We start from the raw sequence: 24,493 nt of genomic DNA, 5'->3' as shown, positions 1-24,493 counted from the left end.
TAAAAACTGAATGATTTTTTAATTCCTCATCCCACAACAGTGATAAAGTGTTTCAGTACTAGGAGCTTCAAACTAAAATAGCTATTAAATTAAAAAATCTTCGGCATCAAGGCAGCATGAAACTGTTCAGTGTGCATTTGCCCCTTAAATCCTAGGGCTGCAGCTGACAAGGAATTTACCACAATTTAACAATTTCCAGGTGCTTGGCTGACCCTGGCAGCCAGCAGGGTTTGGTAAGGAAAGATGTCAGTTTTGGGCAAGATCAAGGACTTTTCTCACTCCCTGCACTTCATCTAGCCCATAGTTAACCTGGTAGCTTATGCCTTGTTGCTCAGTCCTGCACTCAGGCAATTACTCAACTTCAGCTTTGAGAGTTTTTCTCTTTACACAGAAAATCAGGCCCTCCAGTGCATCAGTTTTTCATTTCTGTGGAGTCCTGCAGAGTGAAATCAAGTTCCTCACAGCCTTTTATTTTTGTGATAAATCTCCAAGTTTGTATCGAAATATTCACTGTGCATTGATGCACTTGATATTCCCTTATTTGTTACATGGAAGTCCCAGCTGTCAGCTGAGACACAAAGGTGTCATTCTGGGTTTCTTACAGCATAAATCCAAATCCTTCCCACCATGCAGCATGATCAGCCTCTGTTAGAGGTGAGAGCAGGGTGAAGCAAAGCACCCAGGGAGCTGCAGTGCCTCAGTGCTTGTTTCCTCAGGGATTGCTTTTCTGAGCCAGGCATTTTTTTAATGGGAACAAGTTAGTGAACTTGGAGATATTGAACCTGCTCACATTAATGCTTCTCCCTGCAAATTTAGCTCCATTCCAGTGTTTTTAACTGACTTGTCAAGAGAAACAAAAAGAATTTGAATATTTTTGGTAAGGTGCTGTACAGAAACAAGCAAATCTTTATAATCTCTCCTATTGTTTTCTCTTTGCTCTGGCAGGTTAGCTCTGAAATCTTGCAAAACTCTCCTCAGTATGTGCTGAAAAGAAAAGCAGAAACTATTAACAATGGCCTTCAAGCTATTGAAAAGATGTTACAACAGAAGAGTGAAAACATTACAAAAGCCAAAGAAGTTCAGAAGGTAATCTTGCCAAAAAAATAATCTGTGGGTGTTAAAAGATTTTTGGTTGTTTTTACAGAGCCTGGTTTAGCATAAAGTGGTCTTCCATTCATTTTATGTCTGTAAAAGGAGAAGTACAAGCAAGCATTTAGCTGGTGAATATTTATCAATTCTTTCTCACAGGAAAAACCATGCTTTTTTCAACTGTGTAGCACACCAGTAGATGCAAAGTGTTCTGTTCTCATCATATCAGTTCTGAAACCTTTGCAATTCATGTCCCACATGAAGAACAAATAATGCTGCCGTTATCTTTGAGCCTGACCTCCTATTTCATTTCCCTCCTCTCCACATGCAGCAAATTTGGGATATGCTGGACCTTTGGCATTACAAACTCAACGAGCTGGATGCAGAAGTGCAGGATGTAGTGGAGCAGGATTCCTGCCATGCCCAGGAGTTGATGGATATCCTGGTGGCCCCACTGCGGCAGTACCAGCAGGTCTCACAGCGTGCTGAGCGCAGGACTGCCATTCTCAACAAGGTAGGTGCAAAGGGAACACTTCAATAAAAATCCAATCCTATTAAAAAAAGTAACAGAGTGAAGGCTTTGCATGAAGCATCATGGGAGGCTGTCAAATGAGTATACTGAGTCACTAGCCTACAATGGCAAGGCTTATTGTACCTGGGGTTTCTGGAGTGGCTGCCCCAAAGGACTGGCTCAAACCATGGTTGAAGGGTTTATATGGGGAATTCTTGTCCCTGGAGAGGTGCTGAGGTGGTTCTCTCAGACTATGCTAATGGCTATTAAAATGCCGTTGCCATATAAGTTGCAGCAATGCCCCCATGAAATGTAAAGAGGCAAGCACCAAAATTACTTTGGTGAGAGGGAAATCATGAAACTGTTTCAGAAAAATGGTTATTTCACCATGCTAATTTGACTGATCACAATGTCAAATACATCCTATTTTCTTTTAATCTTGTTCATAGATTATCTTATACAGTGAAACTATTAACTTGTGACTTTCTGTAAAATTCTGTCATTTCCTAGGCCACCAGCAAGATGGAGGAATATGAGGAGCACTTGAAGAATGTGAAAGATTGGATAGAAAGCACCAACAGTTTGCTAAGAGCTGATGGTCAGCATGACTCTGCAAAAAGCTTACACAAGCATACTGATGAGCTCCAGGTAAGAGTTGATGCAAATAAATGCTCCTGTTAGCACATGTTGCTCTGTACAGATGCAGTTTTCCATTCTTAATTGTTACTGACAGAAGTAATTTACCATTTTCAGAAAATCCTTTAAGTGAAAAAGAGTTATAGTTGACACTCATGAAATACAGATGTTTTTTGGTGCTGGACATGGCTATCTTGTGCAAGTGCAGAACTGTTGAACAAGTTCCAGAAATGTGTGATTGTCTTCTGTAACTCTGCTGAGTGGCTCTGGTCAGTTTTTACTGCCTGCATATATAGAATTCTCTCTATATTGTATCTGAGCCAAAAAGGCAAAGTGCTTTTGATGAAAAGGGTTTTTTGATGTCTGTGTTAGATGGAAACTTTGAAGTGACTTGTGGTTTGGAAGGCTGTGCTCACTGTTTCTTGAAGGTAATTCTGATTGGTAATTTCAAAAATCAAATGTTTGTAATATTACAGGAAAGATCAGGCCCACTGCCAAAAAAAAAAAAAATTCTGGCAATTTTGTACTTAAAATTTGAGTTTTCTGTGCGTCCACTCCTTGCCTTAGACCAAGTGAGAAAGTTGGTGTTCTAAACATAGACTTTTGTAGTAAGACTAGTAAGAATCCTTGACAGGGAGTAGCTGGTCATTCTGGGCTGATATGTTACAAAAGCATGTAGCCACAACAGGGAGAATGTGATTTCTAAAACCCATGAACGTTTTTTGTGGCAAAACCTTTCTGTCTCTTGTGTTTGTGAAATGGAATGTTTTGTTTGTCTTGGGCTGTGAAACTAGTGGATTTGGAAATGCACCCTGGGCTTGCATTAGAGTGGAAACATGCATTCAGTCCTTTTCTTCACACAGCACCCAGACAAATGGGTCACATGCATTTCTTGCAGCCCTGACTGTTCTTCATGACAGCGTTCACTGCAGTTAATTCAAAAGCTCAGCCAGTTCAGTGCACATCACCCACAGCTGGCCTGATACTTTTTGGAGCATTTTGTTCCTTCTAATCCTTACCTCTGTAACTTTAATGTTCAGCAGTGATGTATCAAACTAAGCTCCTGTTTTGTCTCCAGATGGCTTTGGAAGACTCAGAGCAAAAGCAAAATCTTCTGCATGGAATCTCCATGGAGCTGGAGGAGCTGTCACCTGTCTTTGAAACTGACAATGTAATGCAACAGCTGAATGAAATAGATGTTCAAGTAGCAGCTTTACAGCACGAGATAGCAGAGATTCTTCCCCAAATCCTGCATGTTGCTGATGTAAGTCTGAGTGACCCATAAGTTCCTTTAATCAGAGCTTCATCAGGTGTTAGGAAATGCAGATTATATCACCTGCATGGAAAACAGGGTTGTGGTGCTGGTTTTTGTAGGTGTGCCATGCAGGGAAATTAATTGTTTGGAAACAAAACATCAGAAAGCATTTGGTAACTAATTAAGCTGTAAAGTTCAGGATTAACACAGGATGTAGGAGGAAAGGCTGTGAGCCTGGGTTGGTTCAGCCCAGAAAAGTTTGGAGGGTGACAGGTTGATATTGCTGCTGTTTGCTGTTATATGATGGGAGATTACAGACAGGATTGGGCCAGGCTCTTCTTGGGGTGTTCAGCAAAAAGATGAGCAGTAGCACACCTCAAGTGCAACAAAGGAAATTACATGTACAAGGTAGGAAGGATTTTAATTTTTTTTTTTTTTTTTTTTTTTTTTGCAATGAAATTGGTCAAACACTAGATCAGGGGCTCCAAGCAGGGCTAATATTCCCACCTCAAGAGATACCCAAATCTCAACAGGATCAGACCCCAAGTGCCCTGGTTTGATGGGTACCAGAGACCTTTCAAGGTGCTTTCCAGCCTAATCTACCCTGTGACTGTCTTTGTGAGAGTTCTCAAACAGCTTTCTGTGGATTCCTATTCCGTCTGACAAAAGTCTCTTCCTGCTGGAAGCTGCAACAGTGTAATTGTAGTACTTTCCTATTCTGATAAATCAGCACTGGAAAACTGTCTTCTCACTACTGGTAATTCATAATGTGATTTTTTTAAGGATATTTCAGTTCTGTATTTGGGATTTAAAACAGACCAGATGATCTTAAATACTTAATTCCTTTAGAAGTTATGACTAAAAGTAATTTATAATAACTAGCCATTAACATATCCTGCATATGCTGCAGTCATTTTTCAGTATTTCTTCTTAAATTTAAGTGAAAGACAGAAATGTAAGTTGGCTTTGGTGTTTGGGCTATCTGCAAATACTCTCCTTGTTCCCAAAATCCAGGAGTTGGATGCCATCGAATCTCATGTGAAAGTGTTTGAGAAGGATGTTGCAGAAATGAAGACAATCCTGTCATCAGAAGATCTGTTAGAATTTTCTCCTAAAGACCAACTTAAGCATGGACAGGTCTGTGAAAACTCCAATATAGGTTTTTTTTCTCTGATCAGTGTAAACCCTGAGGTGAGACTCTTGAGAGACCTTTTCAAGAAGCACAGTCATGGTTTGAGCACAAAGCACTTGAAATTAAAGCATTCTTGAGAATACATCCACAGAGAACTCGAGTGTGTAACTTAAGCACATGTCAGGCACAGCTACCACATTGGAGGATCTCCATTTTTTGGGAAGTTTATGTTCTGATTTTCAAGAGACACTTGCTGCACACTGCTCCACTTGGCACCAAATGGAAATCTGAAGTTAGAAAATTAGGCCTTGTTTTTCCAAAAATGGAGGCAGAATTTGGCAGCTGGTTCTTTTATTTCACGCCATGTACAGTCAACAGTGTAATCTGCCTAAAATACAAAAAGCAAGGGTTCAGTTTTAGGTGAGGAATAAAAATGACGTCATTCCTCTCGTAGCAGTGTAACTCTCATAACAAAGCTGTGCAGCTTGGTTACCCAGAGAACCATTTTGTAATAACTAGATTACATGGAAAAACTAAAGTAATATTTCTTCTGGAAAATAATATTCACCTACTTCCTTACTGTAAATCAAAGCCTGGATAGTACAAAAAGTTACTGATACAATCTGCTCATGAATGAGAGAATAAGCATCTTTATTTCCACTGGAGCATTTTAAAACAAAATCTTCTTGAGAGGGAGTTTAAAAGAATGTTAATTAAAAGGCCTACAGGTGTATTGTATTTATATTATTTTTTTCTTCTGGAGTTCCCTGCTGAATGAGGTCTCAGTAGGATTTTATATTTCTTAAGGAGAACCAAGAAGTTATGAATTGCTATTGCCATTCTGTCTTTCATAAATAGATCACTGAATCTTCCATAAAACATGTGTTGTGCTATGAAACTGCACATTTCTGTTCATCCCAGACTGATCGAGGTGGTTGTAAACTGTGCATTCACTCCAAGTATTGTGATATGAAATGCAGTCCTTGACAGGAGAGCTATCTTCAGGGGTTTCTGCTGACTTCCATCTTGATTCATGATCTCATCTCTGTTGATAAGACTGCTTTTAGGACCATCATGAAATGACTGGTTTGCTGGACAAAAGACAAAACCCAGATCTTGCCTAGAGTGACATCAAAGAATTTGCACTATTTTAACTCTCCTCACTGCCTACGATGTTCTGCTTTGAAATAAGCTGCTTAGTAAATAGCAACTAATCTGAGTGTGAGCCTTTTTTGTCACTGTGCAAACTTTGAATATGCAGAAAAAACAGAATTGTAAATATAACTTATATCTTTGTCTTGCTTTAGACCACCTCACCGTGGATTTTCACTTACTTGTTCCAAGAACAAGAATCACAGAATATTCTGAGTTGTAAGGGACCCAAAAGAATCAGAGGACTCATTACGAGTCCAACTCTTAAATGAATGACCCATATGGGGATTAAAATTTCTTCCTTCTTCCTTCTTGGGAAATTCACCAAAGAGAGTTTTTGCTCATTATTAGTGTAGTATAAATTTGTGTTGTTGTTTTTTCTATCTCAGTATCACATCCATCATCTCTGTTCTATCCTGACAGGTCATACTTGAGCATGTTGGTCCCATGCAGAAAACTATTGTTCATATACAGTCCTATGAAGATGCTCTTCAGCTGCCAGGGCTGAAAATGCAACCTTTCTCAGTCTTTCAAAGAGCAAGACAACTCTTGAGAGAATTGAAGAAATTAGAAAAAATTACTAAGGAACAAAATGAGCTACTGGAGGTAATTGATTTTTTTTTAATGGTTACCAGAACCACATTTTTTAAAGTAATTTTGATTTTTAAAAAGTATTGCTTTTGCAGCCATGTAGTTACACCTACTATGTCTTCTGTGCAATGGTTTGGGGATTTTTTTTTTTTTTTTTTTATTCTAGCTTATTTTTTTTCCTATTTAATTTGATCCTGCAACAAAGCACACTGAATAGTCTTGACATACATTTCAGTTTTCCAATTCAGTCACAGCTGACAACATACTGTAGAAGAAATGAAGGCTCAGGTGTTTCATGCCCAGGTTTGCACTGGTGATTGAAGTCCAGTGTTAGATGCAAGTGCTCACATCTGCAACCTTCAACTCCTGAAAATCACCTTGACCATGGAAATTCCTTTTGACAGCCATAAGATAGCAATTGCTAATAGCAGAAGGTCTTTTACTAACACAAATCAGTGAGCCAAGAAAGTGGCCATTCCCTACAGCTGTGTCATGGTTAACTCACTGTTTTGAGGCAGGCCAGCATGTGACAGGGGACTTGGAGATGCTGTTGACCACGCCAGGTTTGGAGACAGAAAGGAAACAACAACAGGAGAAGGCAAAGCTGTTGGGTCAGTGAGTGTTAACTCCAGGGCAGGGAGAGTTATGGAATAGCTCCAAGCCTGAAGGGGTCTCTGTGCAGCACTTCACTGAGCAGTGTGGTTGTACCAGCTCAGGGAAGTTGTAATTCAGGACCTGGTCATGCTCCATTGCCCAGGCTGGAGGAAATCTGGAGTTTGGTAACACAAGTTCCCACAGCAGCAGAGGAATTAAAGTTCTCATGTGACCCATCCATTTCTTGGCAGGATGCTGACAGCACCTAGAAAAATGTTGCATTATCTTTGCTGATTTGGTTTTCCTAAGCTATTAGGGTAAAGCAGAATGCTTTAAAACATCTAACTGGGCATTTCAGAGGCCAGGCAGACAAATTACAGCTAAAATAGGATGTCTATTTTTGATTTTCACTTTGTGAAATTAAGAGCAGAACACAAAGAGAAAAACTCAAACATGCCACATGACCAGTGCACGCTTGGAGTCAGGAAAAAGCAGTGACTGTATTAGATCTGCATAATCCCTACAGTCTCTTTTTTCTTATGTCCAAAAAATGGATGTGGTAAAATGTACCTTTTTCAGAGTTACCAGATCAGATAATGGAGAATTTTCAAAACACTTTAAAAGCATCAGAAACAGGGTGCTTTCAAATTATCAGTTGTTGTCATGACACTTGTAACTGAGTTTTGTGCAGTATTATGTCAAATTTTAGATTTTTCTCCTTTTTGTAAAGCTGTGACCTCTTTTTGCTCAGCATTTGCCTTTATCTTGTAGACACCCAACAATCTGTAGCTGAATGAAATTTCTTTGTGAGAAAACAGATTGGAAAAATTGCAGTTCTTGGCAGCTAGTGTATCAAACTGTGCAAAAGAGATTTTCCAGTGCAGTTGAATGGGTTGAAAGCAGCAGTACTACAATACAAGTCCAGCACCAGCTAAGGTGTAACAAAGGATAAAGCCATTAAACCATGGCATTTTGAGTGCTGCATTAAAAAGGGGATAAGAATCCTGCTAGAGAGGAAAGCAAATGAGAGCCAAGCTTCCTGTACAAATATGTACTTTCTTCCTCTGGGGATGAGTCTTTGGATGAGTCTGCCCATATTTTGCTATGGATGAAGCAATGGAATATTGCACCAGTAACTTTTGTATAATCAAGTTGCATTGTAACACCTGAAAGAGTCAGTCACAAACAAAGCCTGTAGGTATTGAAAATGCTCTTTTAATGTTTAAGGAGCTTAAATGACTTAGTTCTCTGTTGAATGTTGCCCTCTGTTTTTTTATTGCGGCCTGGTAAGTTCCACACCTAAATAACGTCATCAGGAAGAAGATTTGGAAGGCACATCTGCTTCTACTGGTTTTCAGTGCAAGAGAGTGGTATTATTTGCATACCTGATGATTTACTGACCTCATTTTCACAAAGCTCTTCCAAAACAAATACACTGCGGGTAGGTGGGCCTTTTCCATGGGTAGGTCTTCTGGAGTTACCACAATAGGAAAAGTAAAGAATAACTGTTAACCAGGAAACAACTCAAAAGAAAGGCAGCACCTGTGGGAAGAAATTCAGTCCCACATATGTGGCATAATTTGTTATATTGGATAAAGGATAGAATCAGATTTTCTTTTTGCTGAGTAGAAGGCAGAAACAAATTAATTATCTTCAGGTAAGTGACTATATTCACATGTTGGTCTGTGACAGAAGACATTGGAGTCTGTATATGAAATATTCAGAGTCTTTAGTTAGCCAAGGAAATTTGAGGTAGGACTCAGTTTATTACTAAACAGTCCTATTCATATGGAATTGAAGGTGTGAGTAAGAGAATCTTCCTTTTACTTTCTCATTAAAGCTGAGCAGAAGACGACCTATTCCTTTCTCTTTCCTCTCTGATTCTTTGCCTGTGACACTAAGATTATAGGTCACAAAAATCTTCCCCTTCAAATTGGCTTTCTTTTTTTAAGCGAGGAAAATAGTTTCTTCACACTTTTGAGACCTGTAAAAAAATAATGGTTATTTAGAACCTTATTGGCCTGCATTTTCTTGAGAGGGAGTGCTGCTACAAAGAAGTGACTGAAGAAATGGAACTTTGCTCTGAAAGGCAGGGTCTGTGAACACTTTGCAGTGAGATCTTTGACCTCTTGGGTCATTCAGGTGCTGCTGTCAGCTCAGTAGGATCAAGCCTGTTGACTTCATTGTTTCTTCGTTACCTTTTGCAAGCACCTGAGGAACAGTCATTTGATATTTTTGGTTCTCAGCCTCTGGGTCCAGAAACACAGAGCCACCAAGTGCTGTGCATGTTCAGTGTTTTCACAGGATATTCTGACTTGTAGATGTGACAATTTCCTAATGACCTGAGACATGATGACAGGCTGTGAGTGACAAAAATGAGTGTCTGGGGAGATTGCCCATTTCTGCATGAACAGCAAAGCCTGGGGGGGCAGTGAGATTTTGCTGTCACTGTCAAATGAGTAAAAGTGAATTGGGCTGTTTATAACATGTGATATGTTTTCCTATAAGCTGTGTAAACAGGAGAAGTTCATATGGTGGGAATGCTTATAATTTTTATTGCAAGTATTCAAATAGTCAGTCAGTGTGGTTGGGTTATCCTCTCAGCTGCAGTGTTTGCCTGGTGTACAGCAGTTCATTTCTGGTCAGTGCAGAACTAGCTGGCAGTAAAGACTTGAGCACCAGTAAAAACCAGTTAGGCTTTCTACTTGATATGAAACCCTTTAATTTCTCTCTTTTCACCTTTTCTAAATTGTAGTGAATGTGGTGAAATCAGCTCTGTTTTCATTCGATAGCCAAATTCGTAGTTCTGCTCTGGAGCTCCTAGACAGAATACTCCACCATACTTCAGTTTGTGGGTAGAGCAGCTTGTTTGTCTTTAGCAAGTGAATAATAAACTTCCTGAGGGATGGGGTTGTGCAAAGTTAGCAGGACAAACACAGATTCTGTTATACATAACTGCAGATACAAAGGAGGCTTCAGTTCAACTTTGTTTCCTTACTGACTCATTTGTTTGTGTGCTCCTTATTTCAAAATTATTTATGGAGATTGCTATTTCACAGGAAACTGTAAAGAAAACAGAAGAATGTGAGCAAGAAATTGAAAAGTTGAAACAACTCCTAAAGAACCATTTGGTTGAAATGTCACATGAAGATGAACCGCAGGCTCAGAAGACTCCTTGTCCAGAGGTGGGTTTCATTCTTTTCTCTCTCATGTAGCTCCTTATCCTGACTAACACTAATCGTGATGATGCAGACCACTGAGAAATAGTGGTGTGATTCCCTTCTCCACCACAGTCAAGCAGGCAATTGAATGCCATAGTGTGACCATGCAATTAATTGCAATTAATATTACTTTGCAAGTTGGATATGTCTTTCATAGTATACCCCTTTACTGATTTTGATATGTCATTTGTGCCTTTATCAACTTGGAAGAAAAAGTGGGTGCTGTTTTGGTGAAACAATATGCAGCACTGAGAGCTTACCTGTGCTCAGCATCTTGCTCATTTTCCTGAGGTGGCAGCTTGGGATAGTGCTTAAGGAGAGAACTAAGTCCTCTTCTGATGACTGGTCATGTAATGCTGCTTTTGGGGGTTCTGGTTAGGGTTAGATTCATTAGATTCTTTCCTTGTCCTCACTGCCACACTGTGTTTTCATCACTGGTAAACGTGTTGCTTTTGTCTCTATCTACAGTCAGCTGCTTTCTATAATGGATTAATTGATTTTTTTTTAATGCAAAAATAAAGTGTGTTTTAAGGATTGCACTGCAGAAGTCAGGAAATTACTAATTAAATGTAAAAACTATTTATAAAATGCCTCTGAAATGCTCGGTTTTTTCCAGTCAGTCAGAGTAAAGTTAATAGACTTACATTGTACTTGCCTAATAACTATAATCACTCAGTAGGCTCCTAAGTACATAGCTGCTCTGCTGTCAGCTGGTTGGATGTTGGAGGTTGATGTAGTGCTCAGCATGACTCATTTCCTGATTCTTCCTTGTTTTTGTCTCTGAGTGTAGGATTTTATGTTCAATAATTCTTGTTTTAGCAGAAAACTTGGCAGATACAGCGTTGCATGAATAGAAGTGGGCAGTGGAATTGCCCATCTTACTGAGGGATTTCAGAAAAAGAGGTGATTTTAAGAAAGATTTGGTTTCTGAGGAGGTTATGGCTAATTAAGTTTGCAAAAGAGTAGCTGGTAAATCTGTGCTGGCAAGTCTCCTACAGTGAAATAAATAGATACACTGTTCTAGCGGACATTTATAAAAACTTGCCAAATTGTCATGGATGTCTGATCCTTCATTTCAATTATGTTTTCTTTCCTTTACCTTTGGATGATTTTATCTTGTGGTTTTGAGTGTACAAAAGGAAGAAAGCATTGTCAGAGCAGAGTTCCCATGTCCTTTGAAAATTTGCTGGAGTTCCTCCCTCCACCTTTGCTGCCATGCTGCCACCCTAGAGCTATTAACAGAAGCTGTGGTGGAGACAGGACCAGCAGTCTCACTGCTTTCATCTGCCACAGATTATTACTTGCATAACATCACTAATGACAGGGCATGGTGTGGAGCCAGTGCTGTTCTCACTTCAAGCCTGGCATCAAAGCTTGCTGTGATCAACTGAGCCCAGTGTGCAGAGGAATATTTAGCCAGGTTTCAGCCTTCTGAGCAAGGAACAATGCTTCAAAGAGCTTTAGCACTTTCAGTAATGAAGGGAGTAGGGCAATTCATTCCATGTCCTGTCTTACTCTGTTATTTGCTGGTGTTTCTTGGTTCCACCTGGAGGCTGGGTGGTAAGGAAAGCCCTAAGAAAAAATTCTAAGGGCAGCACACTGGCTGGAGCAATAGTCATGGCCAGGAAGGAGACCAAGACAGATTTATCTCCCCCTTTGTTAGTGCAGTTACTTGGTTTATTGTTTAGTCTCTGTGGAATGTTAAATATTTTCCTTAAGGTTTGTTGGGGTCCATTTATTTCTCCCAGTATCACATTCAGAGACATGGGATAATTTTGGCCCTAGCCACATCCCCAGCACCCACCAAATGGTTTCTTTCCTTTAGGCCAGCTTCAGCAAAGACTGGGCCCTGAGCTCCCCTCATTTGCTGTCTTTGCCCTCCTCAGGGCTTTCCCAAGTGTTCAGTGTCAGGCTGCCAGGGAGGGTGGTTGGAAGTAACATCACCTGCTCTGACACACAGAGTAATGTAACCCATCTGCATTCCCCTTGTCCTGGAGGAAGCTGGTATTCTCATGGATATGCAGCACCTAGTTAGAATTCGTTCCAGCCTGCCACATTTCCTTCACACTGCCAAGTTCTGCATCACAAGTGAGAAGCGCTGTCCTGAGCTGAATCTGTTGCTGTTGGTTTGCATGAACGTGGACATCTCCTGCAGTGACAATGGGGAACTGTCCCAAAGCCCAGAAAAAGGAAAAGGGGGAAGTAGCCCCAGTACCAGTAAGATGCATCACTGGTGTCATCTGTTACGTTGCTTTTTGGTTAAATTAAAAAGAAAAATGGGTGCTTACAGATGTTGTTGCTCCTTAGGGAGAAATGGAAGCTGTAAAAGAAGAAATCATAAAGCTGTGCCAAAGAAAGGAAGACTTCCTCACAGGGATGAAGAATTCCATGTCTGAGCTTCACCAGCGCCTACAGCAAGAAGCGCCTGAAGCAGCAGATGAACCTCCAGCCTCTGTATTAGCACAGAGTGACCTGATTGGGATGGATGTTTCTGGCCAGCAGGTAAGTGATCACTCACCTGAGGGCCAAAGAGGGGAGGTAAAAATCCCTTCCTGCTCCTGGGGGAGTGGCATGTGAGAGAGGAGCACCCCTGCCCATGTGAATCAATACTGTCTCTCCTCCCCTTCGTGTTCAGAAGGACGGAGTGTGAGGCATGTCTAGAAGGTAAGAGAGGTGTGCCTCTGGTTATTTCTTAGCGTTTTTCACTTTCAACATGAAGTTTGCATCAATCAGCAGCAGAATGCTCCACGTGTAGTTTTGTTGATAGTCAGTTTTTCTGGGATTTTCAATAAATTATTTTCATGGGGCAAAATGAAATTTGTCTCTTTTGTAGCTGTGCTGTTGAAAGCTAACAGCATCAAATCCCAATTTTCAGAGGTGCTTAGAATCTGCAGCTTTCAGTTACTTTAATGTAGGTTGCCAGATGTTCAGTGGTTCTCCAAAAGGGGATCTCAGGTGGTAAATTTGTTTTGGTTTACAGGCAGAAGTGAAGAGGCTTTTGCTGTTGTTGTCATGATTAATTGGGTTGTGTCTCTGTGTGTATTTTTGTAGTTGAAAAAAAGAGGAGTGATATCTCTTCTACCTTCCTTAGATGAAGAATCAGAAGACTGTTCTTTACACAGCAAGGTGAGTCCAGTGTATTTTATATGTATGAACTTAAGAACAAAAAGGGTATGATTAGGCTATTGGGAGTGAAGTTAGGATAGAAGAGATTTCCGGGAGATTGGGAGAAACTGGGGGAAACTGCCCTACAGGTTGCTCTGAATCTGAGGGGTCTAAGTGCCCAGGTGAACTGCAGAGGAGCAAAGCTAATTGCTTTTGGAATAAAACTTTGTGGCAAGACAGTGCAAAGAAATCCAAACACCTTGGAGAGCTTTGCCTCACTATTGATCCAAGCACTTCAGTTTCAGGGTTTTTCACTCTGCACTTCACTGGCACAATTTTCTTTACATGTAGGACTTTTTAAGGGACAGGACAAGAGAAAGATAGATAGTGTCTTCTTGATGGTTTGGTGGTTGTTGGTTTGTTTGGGGGTTTTTTCATGGCTTTTTAAAAATATTGTAAAAAATGAGAATACTCTGCAGTCTCTAGAGAACATTATCAATGTCATCCAGCTGCCATTCATCTTGCAGCAGAGCTATAGAGCAAGGAGAGAGATGGGATTTGGGAAATACAAATATAGATAAACAAGGCAGAAATAGAGCAAAATGGTATTAGAAGTTTGCAGTGCTTTCGATTGCCTGGAGGAATATCTGAGCTTCCTAAAGCTGAGCTGTTACTGCTTTCAAAGGGAAGTACAGCCACAGAGAAAGATGCAAGTTTTTGGCCTTCAGAAAGAGATGATGAAAGGCTCAAGGAAGACAGTGCAACCTCCTGGTCTTCTGGTACCTTGTCAGATGGCATTGTTCAGGTAATGCATTCAGGTTATCTCTGTGGAAATGGGAACTCATCTTTGTGGAAAAGATCCACACAAGTCCTAAGTATTGCTGAAGCCTGCAATGCAAGAAAACTGTAGAAAAGTGGGACGAGGTGTCCATATTCATATCTTCCATCTCGCACAAAATCTTCCCATTTAGAATCTCTTTTTTTTGTTGTACATGTTGGTTGGACTCAGTGACCTTAAGCGTTGTTTCCAATCTAAATGGTTCAATGATTCTAATTCCTTTTAGCTTCACAAAACCCCCAAAGGTAGAAATGCACATTTAGTAGCAGCAACTTGTTTCACTGATTCCTGGAAAGGCATTAAAAACATGGGGGATGATCTGTGGAAGAGGTTCTCCTTGTACGTGAGAAAATCAGTGTTTAGGACACTCAGGTACAGTTTTGGTGCCATTCTGTTCTGTTCTTCATGGTGCCTCAGTAATGTTGTGACAGCTGCAATTGTTTTTCTGTACATCAGTGCCACAGGCATAACAAAACTGCTCTCTGTGAATATTCTTGGGCAAGGACCATAACAGGCTGAGTGGTTGCTGCTCTTTCCAGCTTCTCTAGCACAACAAGGCAATGGAGCATAGAATCAGAAAGTCATTTAGGTTGGAAAAGATCTTTAAGATGGAGTTTAGCCATTTATCGAACACTGCCAGGTCCACCACTAAACTATATCCCAAAGTGCCACATCTCTACTACTGCGCTATTTGTATGGAAGATAAGAAATATTTCCACTGTTGCTTCTCTCTTTCTCCAGGATGAGGATGTTATAACTGAATCACACAGTAAGGATAATGAAGAAACACCTCTGCCAACTTTGGAGGGCACTGAAGGTCCTGGCACAGGCAACGGCAGTCTGGCTGTGGTGAGTTTGAAGGCCTGAACAAGGTGACCTCCTGAGTGAGTTGTGTGACCTACCTAGTGGGCAGAGGCCGTTGGTCCATTGTGGTTTTGCTACTGTAGTTTGCTGCAGTATGATATGGTAAGATACCTGCAGCCCTTTGTGGGCCTCTTCATATTGGTGCTCTGGGAGAAAAAATTTCAATTGCTCCTTGGAAGTGCAATTTTCTATGGTAAAAATGGAGTATTTTCAGCAAGGAAGCTGCTGTCATTCATACAGGCATGAGTGCAGGGGTTTGAGTGATGTAAACATAGATCAGCCATGGAAATTTTAAATGGCAGTTACAGGAGGAATTACGGAGCTTGACATGTGTTGCTGCTTTGTGGAAGACATGCAGAGGCTAAGGGAAGAGTGGGCAGCAGCCTATAGGTTAAATACAAAGGAGTGTATGGAGACTTGAGTGCTCCAGAAGGCCAGGAGCAGCAGTCTGGTGGCAGAGCAGCTTCAGCTTTTGGGATCACAGAATCCTGGAACTGTTGAGGCTGGAAGAGACCTCCAGGATCATAGAGTCCAACCATTAACCCAGAATCACTGTGTTCAGGGCTAAACCATATCTCTAAGTCCCACATCTACACATTTTTTGAACACTTCCAGGGATGCTGATTCCACCTCGGCAGCCTGTTCCAATGCCTGACAACCCTTTCAGTGAAGAATTTTTTTCCAGTATCCTGTGGCAGGGGGATTGGAACTAGTTGACCATTAAAGGCTCCTTCCTAGCCAGACTATTCTATCATTCTGTGATAACATTGATAGCTGGAACAGTGCGGTTTGGATCTCTTTTTTTTCCTGCCAAATCTCATTTTAATATGAAGCTTGTGCACTAGCACTGGCCATCTCAGTTGCCTGAATGTGTGCTCTGGAGCCACGGGAGCATTCAGGTAGTTCTGTTCTTGTGGTGGTGTGCTTCATTTACTTACTAAGTACCAGTGTGTTTGCATGTGTGGAGCCATATACAGACCTGTGCAGCCTTCTGAGTCACTGCTCTTTATCTCCAAGTACTTTGGACTTTTGTTATGGACATTTGCAATGCAATATTGCTTCTTCAAGGAGTGTATTTAAGAAGACTTGCACAAGATGTCCTTAAAAATACACTGGTTTTTTATTGTGTGACCTAGAGGCCGAGTAAAGCATATTTCACTGTTGGAACTGAACGCACACAAGTAGCTTATAAGTGTTGTCCAAGAGCTTGTTTTGCAGCTTCCAACTGCATTGCTTTTGCCTGTAACTCCCACAGAAAAACATCTCTCCTCAGGGGAGAACAGGTTAAGGGTGAGTCATCACTTCCTGTGCACTCAGCTATAGCTGCTGTGCCCAGGTAGATCCCTGCAGATGCAAATCGCTGCCTGGAAACCTGTTGCACCAGATCTTGGACTGCCTGCCTGCTGTGTTTCCCTTTCTTTCCTTTTTTCCCTTCTTGGTTTGTGGCTTCCCCCCCCAAGTCTGGGAACGCGGTGACAGAGTCGTTTTGGGGCTCTGTGAGTGTGGAAGTTAATCATCTCTCACTGGTAAGGGGAGGGGAGGGAAATTACAAAACCAGGTCACTCACCAGGCTGCTTTGATGTGCTTTGCTCCAGAGCCACCAGCCGCATCCAGTCCCCAACGCCGCGCTGGATGGAGGGAGGTCCGAGCCAGAATCCATCCTCCTGGTGTGCCAGGCCCAGGTGGCAGAGCTGGAACAATGGCTAGACAAAACTAAAATGTCCCTGAGGTCACACCCTCAGACCCCCCAAAGGCAGCAGATGGTGGAGCCGCAGCTTGCTGGTTGCCAGGTAAGGTGGTGACATTGCTGCTGCCATCCCCTTCCCTGGGGGTGTGTCTGCCTGCTGCCTCTCTCCTGCTTCAGCAGCTCCCTCACTCTCTGCACAGAGCAGGTGACTGCTTGCCTTCAGCTTTGCCAGGGTTTGGTTAAAACACCTGGTTTTAGAGTTGGGGGTCTGTGTGCATCCAGGGGATTTAGGTAGAATTCTGGAGTATATGTAGAGCTTTGGTTTGACTTCGATTATTTTCAAAATAATGGCTGAGTGTAATTTGAATCCTCTGTTAAAAGGCAATTTTTCATTAGTCCTGATCAGCTAGAAACAAAAGAGCATTTTATTTTCCTTTTGACATTTTCACTTTCTGCTTGTCAGAGTGATTTAAAAGACTGGTCTAAGAAAGCTTCCACACTGCTAAGTTCTACTTTTCCAGTTTTTTCCATAAACTACCAGCACAGAAAAAATAGTGGCTTTCCCCCACCCTCTGAGTAGTGGTGATATTTGGACCTACTGCCATGCACCTAGGGCAGCCTCTTGCCCCCATGGCAGCAGAACAAAAGGAGTGGGGTGGTACCTGGTGGTGAAAAAGGGAGGAGGAAAACAGGATTGGCACGAGGGGCTGGGTGGGAGGCAGCCCTGGCATGCAGCATGTGCAGATTAAAACGGGGCTGGGGCTCCCCACGGTGCCAGTCTGGTGTGCCAGTTTGCTTCAAGCACTGAGCCTACCTAGAGCAACAAATTTCGCTCACAATAAAGGAGCCAATACCAAAATGTCCCTATTTTAAATTACTGAGAGACATTACCAGCTGTTTTGTTGCTGTTTTGGGTGGTTGTTTTTAATTGGGCTGCCTCTGGGTTTAGGCTGTGATTCAGCCAAGTGCTCAGGTGCTGAACTTTGTGGGAATTAGGATCCTGAATGCACCTAAGCAGCTGGCTGTGTCTGGATCCTGGTCAGGGTTCCTGTCAGGGCAGCTCCAGCTGGTGAAAACAAGCAGGCTGAATTCCTGTCAGCTTCAAACTGTCTGGCTCAATGTCAAGACGAACTTGGGCAGGGGAAGAGGGTTCTCTAACCTAGTCAAGATCTACACAGACAAATGCACACAGAATGGAAGAGAAACAGTCTCTAGATATGGGCGTATGACGTGAAGCAATTCATTTGTTGCAGTTGATTACTTGGCAATTGAGTCATGGTACCTTTTTCCGTGCTCACCTTAAAAACGTGACTTTAAAGTGTGCAGGGATGCACTTTGATTCACAGCAGCTTGGATCAAAAGTCAGCTTCCAGCAGTTAACAACGGCCTGGCTGACACATGGAAACATTCCTATGTGTTGGTAGTTCAGCATCATTCCTCCCAAAGAGTGATGTGAGCTGTGTGCGCATTGCCTCTTTCTCCCCCACTGAGGTGCGTTGTCTTCTTGGTTGCATTCAAATGGAGTCTGTCATTTCTGCTCTCCTCTTTTATTACTTGATATCTGAGTTAAGATAACCTCCTGCAGATGCTCTTGTTTGAAACAGTTTTAAGACTAACTCTGTATAAAATTCATTTAATTGTCCAGAATAGAAAGACTATATTGGAGAAAATCTAGGGGCGTTGCAGCTATTTCTCTTTTTCCCTGCATGTTTCTCATCTTTTCAGACAGGGGAGGTGTCAGCATTGTCTTCAGAATGTTGTCAGAAAAGGAGTGTTGCCCTTCTGAGAATGAGTAATTATCTGCTGTCCCTTCTAGGTGAGGTTATCAGAGATTGAACAAAAGGTCCTTTCTTTACTGGAAGATTGTGGAGATAGTGCAGACTACCAACAAAAGACAGAGGCACTTTCTTTGAAGCTGAAGGAGGTGAAGCGCAATTTGGAAAATGTCCAGATGATGCTTCAAGACAAGTACAGTGAAGAGCAGGTAAAGCATATGAATGTTGTGCAGGGCAAGAGTTGAGTCCTGGTGCTTTAATGGTCCGCAGTTGCAGAAGAACAGTTAGAGCTCACCACGTAAAGCAAGGGAGGGAGAAATGTCAGGGTTGCCATTATTCTACTTTACAGTGCTGTACAATTGCTTGTAGTTTGCAACAAGTATTGGATTTTTAATGAGTCTCTGAACAGCATCTTGTCTGCTTTAAGTGCTCAGTGACAGAGGTCAGCATTTTGCTAAGAGTACAGGATAAGGACTTAGGGTTTGGTTTTCAATGCCTCCAAAAAGGCCATGATGTTTGTCTGTGACAGTATCACAGCAGAGAGGCCTTTTAGTAATTTTCTCTTTGAACAATGCTCAAATGCAGTGATTCTGTCAGCTCTCCTGCACCACAGCTGCACAGTTTTTGCTGAGTTTCCCAGTGGGTGAGATGGTAACCCCTGGCTTCAGAGCTCATTCCCTCTCTGTTGTGCATGGGATCAGAGAAGCGCACCTGATGTATTCATTTAAGAGCAGCCACAGTCCCTCTGGTGTGAATCAGCACTGGTAAAGGCTTGTTGTTGAAATATTTCTGTGAACACAGACAGATTGAAAATCCAGGTGCATGACCAAATTTATAAGCATAAATTGCACATCCCTGTATTTTGGTCAAGCAAAAAGAAGGGAGGGTTAGTATCAACTAATCTGCTAGCAGGAAAAGCGAAGAAAGCGAAATAACATGTTGGGGGAGACATGTGAGGACCTTGGCAGAAAGTTAGAATGGTTAGGATGTTAAATTTCCAGTAAATTCAACTGGACAAAAAGCTCTGCTTAAGGAGCAGTTGTGTTTCGTGTGCTGCTGATTCTGTGTATGGTAAGTCCAAGGCAGCTCTGCTTTTTGCCCTTTCCCCAGGCTGCACCTGTGGGTGCTCTCTTGTCAAGCCTGGAAGCCTTCCCACAACAGGTCTCCTTTTACAGGTTCCCAACAGGGAGAGGATTGACCCAGAGCCCCTGGAGATCCTGCACTCTGATGGTTTCAGCACATCCCAGCTGCCCCTTGCCCGTCATCCTCAGCACAACAGGCTCCAGCAGCCACAGGTAATTAATTCTCCTCCCATCCAGGCTGCTCCGCATCCCCCGTGGGCTGGGGGGCAGCTGCACTTACAGCTGCTGCAGTTTTTCCCTGTGGGATCAACTCTGTCAGGGGTAGGTTTCAGCTACCCATCTCCTCCAGGATTTGGGGAGTTTGTCAGGATGGAGAAAGGCCTCACTCCTAAAATCCCTTGTCCAGAAGCTTTAGTAGTATCAGAAAGCTAGGAGATTGGAGGGGTGGGTGATGCCATCTGAATCATTGTGAAACAAGTCTAGAGTCCTAGCTTTAAAAGACTGATGTATTATGAAATCTGAATCTATACACTTGATGCTGGTTTTTTTGAAGGTAAATTTGAAACTAAAGTTTTGTGAACTTATTCCCATGGCATAACTCACTATGACTTTTAAGGTTGTTGTTAACACAGTATAAAAATCCTGTAATGTTCTGTGCTCTGCAAATTACTTCTATTTTGCTAACTGTAAATTAACTTTTGCCTTTTTCATGCTATTGGAAAAGAGCTGGAGAAAATGGTCCATCTTGAGCTGCTGGAATTGCTCACTTTTCACTCAACACTCTCCTTTTAACTAATGGAACTCAAATTCATATTTGAGCAAACCCCCATTTTCCCTTGCCTATTTCTTTATGTAAGGATTGCAGTCGGTGGTGTTTAAATTTCTGTATGCAGTTTGTTTCTGGTTCAGCTTTGCTTTTAAAACTTTAGCTCAGGTAGAAATATATTCCATAAAAATGCCTGTTTGCAGAAAATGGTTTGTTCTGTAAATTCATGTTTAGACAGAAACTGTATTTTATTCTGAGAGATGTAGTCTTATTTTCTTAGCTGAATGATTTTTTCTGTGCTAAATGATTTCACGTAAAATGTGATTGGAAAAGCACAATCATCATTTCGGATTATTACAGTTCACATAACTGTTTCATGTTATTCTCTGTGCACAGGACCTGAAATTAAAAGCAGCTGAGCAGAAAAGCCTCATTGACTTTATTGAGTTGTGCGTGGAAAAAATGCAGCCACAGCTTGAGGACAGCGTGACTCCGAAACCAGAATCCAGGTACAGAATAACATAATCAGTTACACAATCAGATTCAGTGATGTCAAACTGCCTAAACCTGCTGAAGCCCTGCAGTGGCACCCCTGATTCTGTTCTTTGGTTCTGTGTGCCTTTAGAAGAAAAATGGCAGAAGCTTGGGGGGTTTTTGCCATCAGCAGTCCAGAGAAATGGAGGCTCATTTATGTGACAGCCCCTCTGATACTGGGCTGACTCCAGAGTTTGGGATCTTGCTAACAGGCATGACTGACATCTGCCATGGGCTAAATCAGGCTTGTCTGTGGGCAAGTTGGGTAACTCTGTTCACAGCCATGGCTGTACAGCTGCACAGACACACCCAGCCAGTGTAAAGGCAGCAGCTTTGAAAAAGGGAAATTGGCATCAGGCACCTTCCAGCCCGGAACCAAGACTTCCTACAGGACTGTGCTCCCCATGTTGTCATTTCAGAGGTGAAGGCTGCCAGCAGGCCTCTGGCATGTTTCATGTGAAGGGGAAAGTCCAAACAAGTTTATCAAAGCTTGGATTAATAATCATACATGCACTTGGTTTCACTTTGCTTTTGAGGCAGGAGCAAGAGAAGCTTACGCAAAGAGACCTAGTTTTACTTACTCTGCCTCAGTAATTGTCATTCTAACAATGTTTTCTTAACACAGTAATGGAGAATCTGACTCAAAGAGGAAGCAGGCTGATGCCACCTTAGCTCCAAAGGATCAAGTGGGTAATAAATGGCAATATTTACAACAGGAGCTGTCATCAAAGATGAAATCTCCTCTCTGCCAGCTTGTGGAACCTCAGGTTTGTTTAAGTTCCATAAAACACTCAGTGTAGATAGAAATTAGTGTATCTTTCTGTGTCATAGTAGCGTGGCTCTCCATCAGATAACTGAAACCTGTGCAGGGGTTCTCCAGAGGAGATTGTTACTGCATAGTGTTTTCATAATTGTCTTTTAATTTTACTTTGAGGTAAATCATGTCTCTGAAGTAGTGAGTGCTAAGCATAGTGTGGGAGCACTTAGGTGAATCCATGTTGTTAATATTCAGAGTAGATGTTATCTGCTCACTTCTTTCAAGAGAACTAAGGGAATTATCCAGCAAGCTCGCAGCTGATTTCTGTGGATGTGGGTGAAATCTCAGTTCCCACAAGTGAAAACACTTTGGTCAAAGCAAATCCCTGACTTAAATTTTGTTCTGCCATTCGCCATTGTGTTCTCTCATTCTCACACATCAAGAGCAGAGTTTGAGCTGTGTGCATGTTCTGAACAGACTGCAAACTTTTACTGCTTGGACAAGACTATAATTCCTGTTATTAACAGTTTTGTTCATACTAAATGAGAATTACTAGATTTTCTGTCCTCTGAAATTGCTGTAATACGTGGAAGAATATCAGGCATGTAAAAAGATGAATGTCAGCTCTTCTTCAGGCAAGACTTACCCTGCAGTGGGCAGTAGGGTTGCCTTAACCCAAACTGCAGCTGTAGCCCATAAAGCTGGGAATCAGAGGCTCCTTTTTCAGTCAAGCTCCCATCAGGGCATAGTCTGTCCGACTTCTGCCAGTGGAAGGGGAACCCTGCTATCCAGGTGCTCTGTGTCAGTGCCTTGAATCTTTTAATGCTTTTTGACAGGAGTTTTATTTTGTTTCCCATAGCCTGTCTTCATTTGAGCTGTTCTTCTAATTGCAATGTTCTTTTTCCAAATGATAGATCACAACAAAGATGAACATGCTGCCTCGAGGCACATTCTCAGGTGCAGGAACTCCAACTGTGGAAGAGCTGAAAACTTACACTGTCCAGCTGGGAGACCTAAGCCAGGAAGCAAATGTGGTGCATGCACAGGTAAAAATGGCATGTCCTAAGCATTGCAAAAAACCCTGGGGCTCCTAGGCACGAAACACTATTTGGACACTAGGAAACAGTAATCGTATTATTATTGCAAATGGCATTCACTGTAGTGAGCTTTTGTGTTGGGTATGGACTGTAATGTAGAAATAGGCTGAGGATTTTGAGAGGAAACATTCCAAGTTTCCACTACGATACTTGTACTTGAGTCCAAAAGTTTGGTACTGTGGGTAAAAATCCTCGAACTGTATAAATTAAGGAACCTGGGAATGGTTTCAGTAAATCTGCAGGCTTGGAGCTGACAAGACAAACTTCTTGTGCTCATGCCTGAGATTAGAGACGTGTAAGAGCACAGCCACTGTCCAGTACATAAAGGGTCATTGTCTCAGCTTTGGCCTTGACAGCTCTGAATGTTCCATGGATATATCCAAGCCTGTCCTTCAGTATTTCATTATTCCATTTTTCTATTAGCTGAGCAGACCTCTAACCTTATAGGAGTGAATGAATCTTAGGCATGCCTTGGGTGAAAGTACTGAAAGCTGGCTTGCATTTACCCAGGATAATGTGGCAGAGGAAGTCTCTTCCAATTTGGACAGAAAATTGTTTGAGTTGCTTCTGGCAATCAGCCGGTGTTTGAATAACATGGAGGAGATGCTGAACACCTCCGTGCTCTCCACTGAAGAGGCAGCCGTGCAGCAGGCTCTCTATGAGGTAACTCCCCCAAATTCTTCAGGGGAGGAGAAACCCCTGTGGATTTCTGATGCAGCAGAGTATATATGGCCTGGTATTTCCTCTCTGTTCTGCTGGCATCATTCAGGAACAGCACCACCAGACTATTTTGTATTGCACAGATTTGGGCCTGTTGCTTTTACAATTATCAACTCGAGTCCTGCTGTCTCTTATAGACAAGAGTCCTTGCACGGACCATTTTCACTCATGTTGTTTTTCTTTCAACCCTTTAGACACTGTCTGTGGAGCTGCAAAAACTTCATGCTGATCTGAGTGAGAAAAAGGAAGATCTTCTGAAGTCCATCAGCTGCGCTGGTGGGAGCACAGACGTGTTCTGCGAGTGCTTTAACAACCTGCAGGCACGGCTGGAACAAACTCAAGCTGCCACTGCTTCGAGGAGCAGCTCCATGAAAGCTGGGCTGGATCATAATAGCAATTACCTGGTACTCCACTGCCAAATGCACATCTTGTTTCAGAGCATCTGTTAGGCTTGTCAGTGTTAATGCAATTGGGTTACAGACCAGCAACCTCTAATGGGCTTTTTTCTTTTTTCGCTACTTAAAAAACTTGTCTTGGCCTCTCAATAGGCAGATTAATTTTGCTGGTTACAGTGCTGTTTGCGATGCTGACTGCCACAGAGGCCTGGATCACACTATAAAATTTGCATGCAGAAAGTATGGAAATAATCTGGGATCCCATGGAGGCTGAGCTGCAGGCTAGAGCAAGTTTCTGTGCATAGGGCTAGGCCAAGGAGGGTTTCATGTATTCTTTCAGCTGCTGTGTCCTCAGGAGAGGCAGGTTTCCTCCCTTGTGGTGCCATGTCTGACACTGGGCTATTTTTAGCAATGTACTGGAGATTGATTTGACCCCACTGCATTTACTGTTCCTTTAGGTTTTGTGCCACAGATGCAGAAGCCACAGTTTCACAAATTTTCCTTCTTTTGTTCTTTGGTGGAAAAGCAGATTGTGAGAAGCTTTTCTTTTGATTCTTGTGATGGGCTAAATCTGTTGCTGGAAAATATTCAGATCAGGTGTTTAGTCTGAACTAAGGAAGGAAGAGTCTGGTCTTTGAAATACAGTTTGCAATGTCCACCAAAACTCCCAATGTGCTCATCATCTGCAAGTC

The 24,493-nt window shown here is 42.1% G+C and overlaps 1 protein-coding gene across 3 annotated transcripts in view; it reads left to right on the top strand.

Moving 5' to 3' along the window:
* The window catches only part of SYNE2 (spectrin repeat containing nuclear envelope protein 2), a 174,110-nt gene that overhangs the window by 86,052 nt on the left and 63,565 nt on the right, over positions 1–24,493 (top strand). For all 3 annotated transcript variants that reach the window (XM_066188996.1, XM_066188997.1, XM_066188995.1), the window contains exons 57-75: positions 946–1,086; positions 1,421–1,603; positions 2,111–2,248; positions 3,315–3,500; positions 4,506–4,628; positions 6,199–6,381; positions 10,020–10,145; positions 12,489–12,683; positions 13,233–13,307; positions 13,972–14,091; positions 14,866–14,973; positions 16,584–16,778; positions 18,492–18,659; positions 19,626–19,745; positions 20,695–20,807; positions 21,458–21,599; positions 22,504–22,635; positions 23,197–23,349; positions 23,601–23,810. In XM_066188996.1, coding sequence (XP_066045093.1) covers positions 946–1,086; positions 1,421–1,603; positions 2,111–2,248; positions 3,315–3,500; positions 4,506–4,628; positions 6,199–6,381; positions 10,020–10,145; positions 12,489–12,683; positions 13,233–13,307; positions 13,972–14,091; positions 14,866–14,973; positions 16,584–16,778; positions 18,492–18,659; positions 19,626–19,745; positions 20,695–20,807; positions 21,458–21,599; positions 22,504–22,635; positions 23,197–23,349; positions 23,601–23,810 — 2,811 coding nt within the window. The remainder of the gene's footprint in view (positions 1–945; positions 1,087–1,420; positions 1,604–2,110; positions 2,249–3,314; positions 3,501–4,505; positions 4,629–6,198; positions 6,382–10,019; positions 10,146–12,488; positions 12,684–13,232; positions 13,308–13,971; positions 14,092–14,865; positions 14,974–16,583; positions 16,779–18,491; positions 18,660–19,625; positions 19,746–20,694; positions 20,808–21,457; positions 21,600–22,503; positions 22,636–23,196; positions 23,350–23,600; positions 23,811–24,493) is intronic.

Source organism: Chamaea fasciata, unplaced genomic scaffold (assembly GCF_029207755.1).
Source record: "Chamaea fasciata isolate MVZ Bird 193981 ecotype frontalis unplaced genomic scaffold, bChaFas1.0.hap1 SCAF_7, whole genome shotgun sequence".
Taxonomy (NCBI): domain Eukaryota; kingdom Metazoa; phylum Chordata; class Aves; order Passeriformes; family Sylviidae; genus Chamaea; species Chamaea fasciata.
Note: the sequence above shows the minus strand (reverse complement) of the source record. Positions and strands in the feature narration are given on the sequence as shown.